Consider the following 13,151-nt stretch of genomic DNA (forward strand, 5'->3'; position numbering starts at 1 on the left):
CCCTTCCCTCACACGGTGCATACACTTGGTTGTGTATCTATCATTTTCGGATACGAAAACGTTTACATTTCCGGGATAGCTTGTTAAGTCAGTTCACACTTTATCAAAGTCTCAAAGCTGAGTTCACACTTTATCGAATTCTCTAAATACCATGAATGTCGATAAGAATATTTCCGTCATCCAAACAAGTCTCATTATATGCTTTCTAGCAAAAGCCTGCCTGTCAATGGACTTCTCAATAAAGTTGTGATTCAGAGTCTATGTACTCTAAAAGTCTGTGCACCCCACAGAGACCCAAACATAAACTCTAAAAAACAAAGAAAATACCCCTTCATTAATTGCACTTCCCAACTTATTAATTCCGCATTATTATCCTTCCCAGTGTCAAGGGCCAAGGCCACTTCATTAAAAAAGGCTTCACAAATAGAAAGTCTACGTAAATTAGTTGTAATCAAATAATTAATTGTCATTAATTGAAACCCAAATTCTGCATTATTTGTGGAGATTCATTTCATTTCATGTTCTGTCTTTAGCTCAGCCAACTTCAACTCCCCCACTGAGAAAAAGTTTTTCTTTTTCTTTTCAAGAACTCAAACCCTAAAATCATCATCATTATCATCATCCGTAGTATCAAAAACCCAGAATGAAATTACCAGAAACCCATCATTACCAAATCTCAAGCAGTCTAATTCCACTCCTAATTGAAGAAATCAATGATATCCAAACTTTTAAAGGAAAATGGTTAGTTATCAAGTCTAAACTCAATGATTTACCAACACAGCTCAAAGATTTATCAGATTTCCCTAATTTCACAACAAACCCATTATCATCTGATCTTTTAATTTCAGTTTCACAGACTTTAACTGACTCATTAACCCTAGTGAAGAACTGTAAAAACCCTAATTTCAGTGCTGGGAAGTTGAGAACACAAAGTGATATTGACTCAGTTATATCTAAGCTTGATCGACATGTTCATGATATTGAGATTCTGATTAAAAGTGGTGTTATGAATCAAGAGACTGGTGGTGGTTCAAAGAGAGAAACGGTGAGGGTGGAATCCAGGAATTTGATTACGCGGTTACAGATTGGGGATTTTGAAGGGAGGAGTGCTGCAATGGATACGTTGTTGGGGTTGCTGCAGGAGGATGATAAGAATGTATTGATTGCTGTTGCACAAGGTGTTGTACCTGTACTTGTTAAATTACTTGATTCTAGTTGTTTAGAGATTAAAGAAAAATCCGTTTTTGCGATTTCTAGAGTTTCATTGATTGATAGTAGTAAACATGTTTTGATAGCCGAAGGTGTTTTGTTATTGAATCATTTGTTAAGAGTGTTAGAATCTGGTAGTGGGTTTGCAAAAGAAAAAGCATGTGTGACATTACAAGCTTTAAGCTTTTCGAGAGAGAATGCCAGGGGGATTGGTTGTAGAGGTGGAATTTGTTCACTTTTAGCGATTTGTCAATCTGGGACGCCGAGTTCTCAAGCTGTTGCAGCTGGTGTGTTGAGAAATCTCTCTGGGTTTTCTGAAATTCGGCAGAATTTTATTGAGGAGAATGCAGTTCCAGTTTTGATTGGTCTTATTTCCTCGGGTACAGTTGTTGCGCAAGAGAATGCGATTGAATGCTTGCATAATTTAGTGTCAGAGGATGAGAATTTGAAGCTTCTAGTTGTTAGAGAAGGTGGAATTGAGTGTTTAAAGAATTTCTGGGATTCATCAGCTATGGGGCGAAGTATTGAGTCTGCGATTGGTTTGTTAAGAAATATGGGTTCGTACCGACCAATTGCTGAAGTTATTGTTGCTGATGGTTTTATAAACAGGCTTGTTGGGGCTTTAAGTTGTGGAGTGTCTGGTGTAAGAGTTGCTGCGTCGAAAGCTATTTATGAATTGGGATTCAGCACTAAAACGAGGAAGGAAATGGGTGACTGTGGGTGTATTCCTCCTTTGGTTAGGATGCTGGATATGAAAGCAATTGAAGAGAAAGAAGCCTCAGCAATGACTTTGTCTTCTCTCATGCAGTTAGGAAGTAATCGAAGGATTTTTCAGAAGGATGAAAGAGGGATACTTGGTACGGTACAGCTTCTTGATCCTCTTGTGCAGAATTTGGATAAGAAATACCCAATTTCAATATTGCTTGCTATAGCACATTTGAAGAAGTGTAGGAAAGAAATGGTGGCTGCAGGGGCTTGTGGGCACTTGCAAAAGCTTGTTGAAATGGATATTGAAGGTGCTAAGAAACTAATGGAAAGCTTGAGTCGTGGTAAACTTTGGGGGGTATTTCCCAGACCATGATAGCAGTGAGATAATGAAGATGGTTGATTTCGTGGAGGGAGCGTGTGATCGTCTTGATCTGTATGTACAATAGTTACGTATTCATTTATTTTTTCTGTTTTTTTTTTTTTTTTGTTCTCTATAATCTTCTTTAGGTTCTGAAATTGGGTGTTATAAGTTTGTTACCCTTAATTGCTGATGTACAATTTTGTGCATAGAAATTTGGTTTGTGACCTAACTAGACTGGAGCTTGTTTGTATGCCTTAAACCCAATAAACAGTGTTTCTATTTTACCCATTTCTAATGCTTTTTGTTCATAACATATAGTAGTTTTTTTTTTTGCTTAATATTTCCTTAATACTTGACTACTTGATGTATAACTTAGCTATTATATTTTTATTATTTTCGGATGAATATGCTAGTCACTTGAAACTAACTAAATCAAGCTCAATGACACTGTATTAGCTCCCTACCATACTCTGCCATGTGTTATGTTTTATTTGTCAGCGGAAGTGGTTCTTTGTGGGGTTCTTTATGTCTTGAGAAGAATAGATGGCGTAATTGAGATGTTACTTATGTGAATTCTTTGGACCTGCTTTTCTTCCTATTTCATCTTTCTGCCGTGAAGTCTGCCGGATATATCTAGTTTAAAAGTATGTCTTATTTTGAACAGCAAAATGTGGCGTTGCATACTGATGAGTGAATATTGAGTACTTGAAGAGGCATTTGTTTTACAACATAAATACAGCTTATCTTAGGCTATTGCATACAAATTACTAATTCTATTCTGTGCTTTTATATATGATTAGTCACCTAATTGCCTATTTTACCTTGCGATACAGTTTAGTATACCGCCAAGCTGGGATCTTGACCAACAGGGGTCTGAAGTGGCATCCAAGTCTTAACTACCAGTTATCTGTTATGTTGGCTGGGGTATAGTACTACTTGGAAGAAGAAAAAAAATACAGAAAACTGAGACCCCGTAAAACCGAAAGCATGAACTGGTAGTTTTCTATGCTAAATTATTGAAGCAGGAACGTTGATTTACATTTCTGGTTGAAGTCAACTCGTCAAGAGATGCTCATATAGTTGACATGATGCTTTATCTCTGTAGTTGCTGTTTTGGATCTTTGATCTCTGCATTGTTCTGTTCTTGACTGCTAGATAATAAGCAGAGTAAGAAAGGTAATTGCCTTTCTGCAATCTTTTCATGAGACGGATAATTTCTCTGGATGCGTATGTCGAGTTACTCAGGCCTTTCACACGGTCGATGAGGTCCTTTTCGCTGAATACACGTTTTCCACTCGTATTTTGCTTTGGGTGTACGACTTAGTTATGTGGTCCTCTAGAGACAGACTTATTTGTATCTCTGTATATAAGAAGAAAGTCATGGTTGGTATGGAAATGATATCTCCAATCAAGTCATTGACAGATGATATCAAACACCAACTCTGATCTTTTGGTGTTAACATCTTATGGGGTAGCCTAGTTAGTAAGTTCGCGAATTATACGAGTATAATTCGCGAGTCCGTCCGTATCGACCGAATCCGTACGTATCAGCCGTATAACTGAAATACTGAAATCCCGACTTAGATTCGTGAATTTCCAGCTCAAAACGAATTATACGCGTATTTACTAATTACCGAATCATACGGTCCGTATAATACTTTGCCACATCATCACTAAATTATCATTTTTTATTATATTTTTGACTTTTAAAACTTTACATATACCGATCTGATTCCAATACCACCAACATACATGTTATTTGCTAATTGTAATTCATATATCATATATATAGTTTATGTCAACTATTAAATTACTCAGGAAGCTAGCTTTATTAGAAAACCTGTATGTTACTCAGGAAGTTATAGCAAAGCAATAATCCAGGGATAACATGGTCCTTTTGGGAGAAAAAACACTAAATACTTCCATACTAAGACCATGAAGAGAAGAAAATGGAACAATATAGAATGCTTTAGAACAAGTGACAAGGGAATCACTTTCAAAAGAGATGAAATGCAAAAATCTCTTAATGAGTACTTCCAAAATCTCTTCTCTGCACCTTCCCCTCTCCCTCCATCTAATCCTGATCTCTTTAATAACGTTGATCCTTGTATTACTACTGAGGATAATATGTTATTAAACTCTATTCCTTCTGCTGAAGAAATATGGTTAGTTGTTAAAAAACTGAAACCCAACAAGTCCTCTGGACCCGATGGGTTTCCTGTCAGTTTTTTTAAACTAAACTGGGAAATTGTGGGAGAGCTAGTAGTATCAACTGTCCAATCTTTCTTTGAATCAGGAATTATGCATCCTGATCTCAATAAGAACTTCCTTTTCCTCATCCCCAAGAGCAGACATCCCATTGACCCTAGTGGTTTCAGACCAATTGGCCTTTGTAATACAATTTACAAAATTATAGCCAAAATCCAAATTAATAGAATTAAACCTCTCCTTGACTCCTTTATCTCCCCATTCCAAGCTGCTTTCCTCTCTAAAAGACAGATGTCTGACAACATCATAATTGCTCAGGAGATAATTCATTCTTTCAAAAAAAAAAAAAGTTAAGCATGCTGGAATGAGAATCAAGATTGATATGTCTAAGGCTTTTGATAGAGTGGATTGGGATTTCTTAATCACAGCCATGAAAAACTTTGGGTTCAATGATAACTTTTGTAATCTCATTTATCAATGTGTGTCTACAACTTCCATTGCAGTTTTACTCAATGGCTGCTCGGGTGATTATTTCAAGCCTATTAGGGGGCTCAGGCAAGGAGATCCTCTATCTCCTTACCTTTTCATTATTTGTATGGAAATTTTTTCTAGATTGCTTCTAGCTGGTGAAAAAGAACAACTCATTAATGGAGTTAAGATAACTCCTAAGAATATCCCCATTTCTCACTTATTTTTTGTTGATGATTGTCTCTTGTTCATTAGGGCTAACTTTAGAGAATGTCACAATCTGTTATCTCTGCTTGATTCTTTTGGCAAGGCCTCTGGACAGTTAGTTAATATTGACAAATCTGGACTTTTTTTTCAGTAAAAAGTACAACCTAAACACCAGAGAATGATTAGCAGAATTCTGAAAATAAAGAAAATCAATCCTCATGATTCCTACTTAGGAACCCCTCTCTTCATAAGTAAAGCTAAAACCAATCAGGTCACTTTAAAATGCGCCACGAGCACTAGAGGTTTGGCCGCGCCTTATGTTTGGCCTGCCCCTTTTCTTGACCAATCAAGTCGCTCTAAACTCGTCACCATACATTAAAGGCGAAACGCACCCTGTCGCGCCATTATACTAATTGGCAAGCCAAACGCGCCCTGCCACAACAACATATTAATTGGCTTTCCAAAAATCCGCACCAACATGCCGAACGTGCCATGTTGCGCCAATAAATTGAGCGGCACGCCAACATGCCACTCCGCCGCACCAACATGCCAAACATGCCACTTCGTGGCAATATGCCATAAATAGCGCCCTACGTGCTAACCTACCTCATGTTCGGGGCCAACGCCATGGTAAGCTCAAATTAGGGTTTTCTAGTCAGAAGCACGACCCTACATTAACCAAAATCCTAATTTTCGCAACACAAATTATGCCACTTCGGCCCCACAACATGCCACGAGCCGTGTGGGGCCCATGAAGCCCTAGGAATGGCGCCATATCATAGCCACCCACGACAATCCTTACCCTTGTGGCCGTTTCCACACTACGGCCTTGCCATAGTTCCTTTGGCATAGCTATGGCACCGTTTGCACAAAAAAGTGTCGCCATGCCGCGGCCGCATGCCACACGCACCAATTAGGGTTTGGACATGCCAAACCCTAATTTAGGCAAAGTTGCTACGCCAACCAAGCCAAGTAACGTTTCCCAGAGCGTTGGGATTGATGTGGCAACATGGCCAATGTTTCCACGCCACATGTGGGTCCAACACCGAGGTGCCAAATTCTAGCGGCCATGAATATGCCAGACGCTACTCCGTGCCACTGGCATGTGCTAATTATGCCAGTCATGCCGCACGTGCTAAATAGAGTTGTGATGCGCCAAACCCTAATTTGGCTAAAATTTGCCATGCCAACTGAGTCCAGTGACTCTCCTAAGGCCTCAAGATTAACTTAGCGACATGGCTAATGTTGCCAGAAGCCATATTTGGGTTTAACACCAATATGCCAAAATAGCTGCCACGGCTACGCCACCGGCATGCCGCTATGCCATGGCTCCGCCAGGCGCCACTATGCCAATGGCGCCACTTCGCTATACAACAAGATGCGGCCATAATCAATGGCCATCCTTCCTCATGAGATGCAATCTCAGCCATCCAAGTTCGCCACTAAACTGACAGACTTGTGGCAAGTTTCAGGCGACCAGCTGCCTAAATCTAGTGGTCATGGTGCCACTTGCATCGCCGTGCCACTGGCATGCACGAGCCATGCCAGTCATGCCACATTGCCACTGGCGTACACCAAAACACCACCGTGCCATTATCAGGCGCCAACACAAGGTAGTCATAATCAACGGCTACCCTCCTTCATGAGATGTGATCTCAGCCATCGAAGTTCACAACTGAACTGACAAACCTGTGGCAAGTTTTAGGCGACCATCCAAAACGAGCCTAATAGCATTGCATGCTATTTCCTGCAGTAAGTCCCTTGACTTTGACTTGCCACACGTAGCAAAGTTCTACATGTTTTCCACGACAGCACTCGAGATATCAAACATGTCACAAACTGGGGGATACTCATCAGGGTATTGGTCTGGCGGTTTACAGCGTGCGGCGTGCAATACGCCCGTTACAAGAAAGTGTCATGAAGAAGGACGGTTAGTAATGGTGTAAACGTTTCCTTCATCATGGAAGCATAAATTCTAACGTTAGACGTTACTCCACTCTTCCACCACTCAATCGTTTCCGCTTCCTACGAAATCAGGGTACGTTTTATTATGACTTGTATAAACAGGTTTCACCTATTTCCACCAGACAATAAGTTTGGGTCGGCAACAACACAGTATCTAGAAATCACCTGGTAGCTTTCCATTCTTCTAGCCAGTTCTACTTTCAGATACGAGTCATAAACAACCACACCTTCAGAATCAATTATTCTAGTCTCAACACTCTCTTCGCTTTCCTCCCTAAGACCAACCCTTCTCCTTCACTTTGTGACTGAAGTAAGCCTGAAACGACCATTTCTTGGTTTAGACTAGGATTGTACAGATTGATCTCTCGAATCAAAAGTACTCCCGTGCAGTGCATTGTTTAGGGTTTAGATTCGTTTCTCATCCACACACCCGAAATTACCAAAATCAGCAGAAACAGTTTTCACCCACAAACAACAGTACATGTAAGAAAATACGACATTATACAAGTACATGTCCAAAGGTAAAGTTCTGAGCATGTACTTGGTATGTCAATACTTAAATTTATGCATCAGAACCCACTCCTCTGTCTTGGTGTTTTTTTTTTGTTTTTTCTTTGACCAAATCCGTGGTTAATCCGCATCCGGTCCATATCACCCGCTGATCCGCGGATGTTAAATCCGCGGGTGATTGGGACGGACACGGTTGCATTTTCCAAATCCGCAACTTTGACGTTTTGGACGCGGGTGACCCCTAATCCGCATCCGTCCGTCCGTTGCACACCCCTAAGTTTGGGAGACATCGGCATTGGGCTTAAAATATACTACTAGAGTAGATCTAGGAGCCAAGAGGGGTGGGCATGGTCCGGATTTGGTCGGTGTTTGCTTCATTTGCTTCATTGGCATCCTAGAGAATCTATAAGACCCTCAATGTAAATTGCTCTTATTTAGGAATTTTTCGGGTGTGCCGCCGCTTTACTTCGCACTGAAAAAATACTAGACCTGAATTTATACAAGAAACTCAAGACTTATTTGATGCTCTTTGTTTCAATTCCTTAGACACATAATTACAGGAGATGGGCCTAGTTATGGGTGGGCTTTTCAGCAGAGACTTTCTACCTTGCCATTCAAACTGGGTGGCATAGGGGTGTACACTATGCAAGATACTAAGCATTATTGTTTTATTGCATCTTGTTTACTGATCCTAGAATTGCAGTCCACCATTTTGAGGCGCAATGGCATCACTGGTAGCAGCCATTCTCTTCAGCAAGCTTTGGAATACTCCAACTCACTGTGTGGGATTGTTTCTCCTATTAGCATTAGTAATTTTGCCACCCATTCCATGAACTCCCTGGCAATAATTTACTTTGACACTGTAAAGAAGAACATACCCACTCATTATTTTATGACGGAACGTGATTCTGTGTTATGGTAGTGCAACCAAACAAAACATGCCTGGGATTTCTTGATGGCAATTCCAATTTTGGGCTCAATCAACATATTGGAGCTAGGCAATTTATTGCAATTCTCGGATACAGATTAGGGATTCCCCTATTCGAGGCGGATGACGTTTGTCCCTTTTGCAAAAGAGACATGGATATCTTTGGGGATCATGTCTTGCATTGTGCGAATGAAGTTTGGCCTAAGTGTAGACATGATTTGGTTTGTGACACCATTGCGGACATGTGTTATCGTGCAGGTGTGCCGGCTAGGAAGGAGGTGGACTTGGGTTTTCTTGCGAATAACGACACTGCTCTGTGACCAGCGGATAGGGCTGAACATGGTGTCGGTTAACCGTTGGAAACCGACCAAACCAGACCAATAAGCAAGAAACCGAACCAAACCATTTAGATTTGGATTGGTTTGGTAAAAAAAGTTGAAAAACCGACATTACTGGTTTGGTTTTGGTTTGACCTGAAAACCGAACCAAAAACCATTGGGGAACCGATTAATTTTTAAACTTAGTTTCTACCGTCGATTTAAAAGTATTAGATTCTACCCATTGATTTAGAGGATAAATAGAAACCCTAAATCTAATATTTCATTATGATACTCTCCCTCTTTCTCTTTCTCCTTCTCTCAGTCGCCTCCCTTCTCCACCCCCAACAACAGCTGCTGCTACTCGATTTTTTTCTTCCCGTCTTCCTTCTTTTTTATTTGTCAATAACTAAATTAAGATATATTGTATATCTTATTTTGATCTCTAGAATTAGAGTAAGCTTTAACTATTCTTGATTTTTTTTTTGTCTGTATATTTGTGTAAACCAATACTATCGGCAACTACGATTTTTTTATCTGTAAATTTGTGTATTTTTTTTTTGGTTTGACATAATTATTGGTTAACCAAAAACCACTGGGACAAACCGAAACCAACTGGAGCCATTTGGAAACCGAACCAATGGTTAATGGATTGGTTTGGTTTAGATTTTTAGAAACCAATAATATTGGTTTCGGTTTTGGTTCGGCTAGAAACCGAACCAAAACCGACCATGAACAGCCCTACCAGCGGATATACTTGTGTATAATTGGGTAATGGGAGTGATGCATGTTTGGATGTGACTGGTGTTTCACCTTTTACTAGTGGTGGGGTTCGTACATTTACCTCGGGTATGGCCATTAAAAATGTTGTTACTCGCAAGAATGTTAAGTATTTAGAGAAGTGCACGTCTCAAGGTTATGGTTTTGAGGCTCTTGCCTTTACCACCTTAGGAGAGCTGGATGATGATATTATAAATTTTTTTGAAGCGATTGCGCAATTATATTGCTAGCCGTGATGCTAATGTTCGAGTTGGAGAATTTCTTTTTCATTGGTTAGGTGTAGTCATTCAGAAACGATTTGGAGCTCAGCTTGTTGCTAGGCTTCCGACCAATTTCTTACAAGATGATAGTTTTTCTGAGTTGTAATTCAATTTCTAGAATTTTCAACAACAACAAAAGAAAAAAATCAAGATAAATAAATTAATAAAAGACACTTGAATTTTCCTCTCAAACTCAAAACCTAAAAGTTTGATGGAAGAAAATAACGAGGAAATAAGTGTATTTTATAGGAGACTATTATGATTATTAAACTAACCCATACATTATAAGAATCCTATAAATATCCTTAATTTAACGATTGTGGATGTCCAACGGATTTTTAAGACGCACCTGCATTCAATCAAAATATTTTGGATCTTAAAAATTACATTCGCATACAATCCATTAGTGGACGGTTCGGGCATCCATCGAAAAATATGTGATTGGGCCTAATCGTATCTGCAAATTTCGGACCAAATGCTCACCCCTACTAGGAACTACTAGCCGTTGTTACTATTAGTTTTATGGACCTAGTTACTGACTGGTCCACCTATTTGAAGTGGTTTATCGGTGGTCTTCTTTTGATGTTTTTGGACCTAAAAGCATAATCCTAGGTCCATGCAGTGTGGAGGTTATAAAATATTTTTTTTTAAAAATCTAAAATACCCTCATAATTATAATAGAGGCGCGTTCCAATGACATGCCTTTGAATTGACAATGTTTGAAAATGCTACCTTCATCATTGATTAATATAGATGGCCGAGATCATTCATATTAACCTCAATAATCCGGATTATACCAACGACCCATGATGAATATTTTCAAAAAATTCTTTCCCATCTCTCTCATAATTTTTCCTTCATACTATAAATATTAAAAATTTGAATTTGATAAGTTTTAGATCATCATCTTTCCTTGTATGAAGCTTTATCATCTCCTCTATTATCACAGAGACTTACGAGTTATCACTTTTATACTTTTGATACTTTATGGATCAAAAGGTTTTTATACTTTGATTCTGTAGAACTAGAAAGAGGAAAAAAATTGATCACCAAGGGGAAAAAAATGGTGCTTAGAATCTTCAAATTGGACTATTTGAATAAATATTTGGGTGAAATATAAATTTACAGCTTAAGTTATAATCTTTTTCTATATATATTAACTAAGATCCCAAATTTTTTCAATGTCACATACCAAATTTTGTAAGATTAATCAATTGTCATTCAGTAGTCATCCTACAACTTCAATGTGATTAATCAACCACCATTCTAAAATTTTCATCTTGAAGCAGGAATAGTAAACCCTAATTACATTATCACCATATTCTACGTGCCCAAGTTCATTGTTTGCAACCTACATTAATTTGATAAGGATTTCCAGTGATTTTGATGTATAAATTGGTTCTTGATTCAAATTCATATGAGTATCTTGAATCATTATCAGTCGTGGCCTCGTGGGTACAACCCGGAATACTAATGTTAGTATTGGTGATCTCAGCCATATGTGTATTGGAAATCAATGATAACGTAGCACTGTCAAGTAGGTTTTGAGCTCAAAATCGAGATTAAGATTTTGATTTCATTGATGGTTATTATTGATTTACATTTTAAGAATTAGGTTTTAACTAGAAGAAGAAAAAATGGTGGAAAAAAAGTAAGATGAAAAAGAAGAGTTTGAAAGTGATGATAAAGAGAAGGATAAGAAAATGAGTCAATTATGAGTTTTTGCTGAAACTTTTGAAACGAATCCAAAATCCATGAAGGATTGATCAATTTTGGTTTTTTGCTTGAATACATATTTTGATCCATGCTCTTTGAATGATTGATTTTATTTATAATCATGTTCTTGTTTGAGTTTATGTATGATCCAGTAATATATATTTTTTTTGTACTGAAGATAATAAGAATTATTGTATGTGTTAGAGCACTGCTCGATCGAACTAGCAAGTTTTGCTATCTCAAGCTTGTTATCAATGTTAGATGCAAAAAACTACAACTTGATTTCTAGTCTACTTGAGTCAAGTCTCGGACTAGGATTACAGTTTGGTAGTTTAGTATCAGACATCACTTAATAACCCTCGAATATTGCAGATTGGAGATCAAAAGAAGATATTTGGGGAACTTCATCAACAAAAGAGGTATGTGAAAACTGAACCATTCTATTTACTCACAAGTATTAACACTCTATTTGTATGAGACTATGTCGTATGACTTCTAGTAGATGTTACAAAGAATAAGTTTCGAGTCAAGCTTGTCTTGTTAAACATCTCGAAATATGATTTAAGCAATGGATGTTCATAGATCCTTAGTAATCTTAGTTCGAAATAATTTATTGTTCAAAATTATGTTTGTGGATCATTTGAAAATTTCCCAAGCAATGATATTTGTATCTATCGCGATTGGGAATTTTTGAAACATTTAAAAGAGAATTTTCATAATTATTAAAATCTAGACTCAGGAGGGTGGTGGCTCTCTAAAAGAGTCACAGAAATAATACCTGCAAGTGCACAGGGTCAGTTGCAGTGAGTGTGCAAGCAGGGTTTGTCCACAGGGACAAGGTGGGCAAATATTGCTATTTTTGGTTTCTTGCTTCTTTTGCTAACTTGTTCTTAGGGGCAGTGAACAGTGAGGTTGTGTGGTGTTATTAACACCACAGTGGACAATTGATGGGCTGTAGAGACGGCAATGGAACAAGAGAAAAAAATTGAAGGAAAACAGAAAAATAAAAGTGGACAGTGAAGGTGGATGAGTGAAGATGTTATGGATGAAATAGGTGAGAACTAGGGGTTTGAATTCACCCTAGCTTAAGCTATGCATTCTCCTATAGACATGTTAAACTCAACTATGTTCTATTATTTCCAAAGCACTAATTGTCTTTCTAAGGTACAACTAGTCAAAAGATTTATGAATTCAGCTTCAGTTGCAGCTTATCAACAGCTCATGAACCTAACTACAAAGTATACTTGGCATACATTGTGAGAGTGATCTGTCACTAAACTAAGTTCATTCAAACTTGCTTAACATTCAAGAATACTACACAACAGGGCTAGGGCTTCGTCAAGTTTTAAACAGGAAATTAAACTAACTAACATGTGAGAAACAAAAATTGAAAGATGGAATTAAACAGCAAAGAACAAACATGAACAGAAATTGAAGAACCCTAAATATTAAATTGAAAATTAAAACTAAAATTAAACAGTGATTAACCCAAATTTGGGGGTATCTCGGCTAAC

At 38.1% G+C, this 13,151-nt stretch overlaps 1 protein-coding gene across 2 annotated transcripts; it reads left to right on the plus strand.

Annotated features, from left to right (window-relative positions):
* The first annotated feature begins 342 nt into the window (after positions 1–342).
* Positions 343–3,586, plus strand: LOC113281390 (U-box domain-containing protein 11-like). Of its 2 annotated transcripts, none has more exons than XM_026530113.1 (2): positions 343–2,350; positions 3,112–3,586. In XM_026530113.1, exon 1 carries the CDS (start codon positions 644–646, stop codon positions 2,288–2,290), a length of 1,647 nt encoding a protein of 548 aa, XP_026385898.1. In that variant the 5' UTR covers positions 343–643; the 3' UTR covers positions 2,291–2,350; positions 3,112–3,586. The 2 variants fall into 2 exon arrangements, with proteins under 2 accessions (XP_026385898.1, XP_026385899.1); XM_026530114.1 differs by having other exon boundaries at positions 3,117–3,586.
* The last annotated feature ends 9,565 nt before the right edge of the window (positions 3,587–13,151 follow it).

This window comes from Papaver somniferum, chromosome 5 (assembly GCF_003573695.1).
Source record: "Papaver somniferum cultivar HN1 chromosome 5, ASM357369v1, whole genome shotgun sequence".
In the NCBI taxonomy this organism is placed as follows: domain Eukaryota; kingdom Viridiplantae; phylum Streptophyta; class Magnoliopsida; order Ranunculales; family Papaveraceae; genus Papaver; species Papaver somniferum.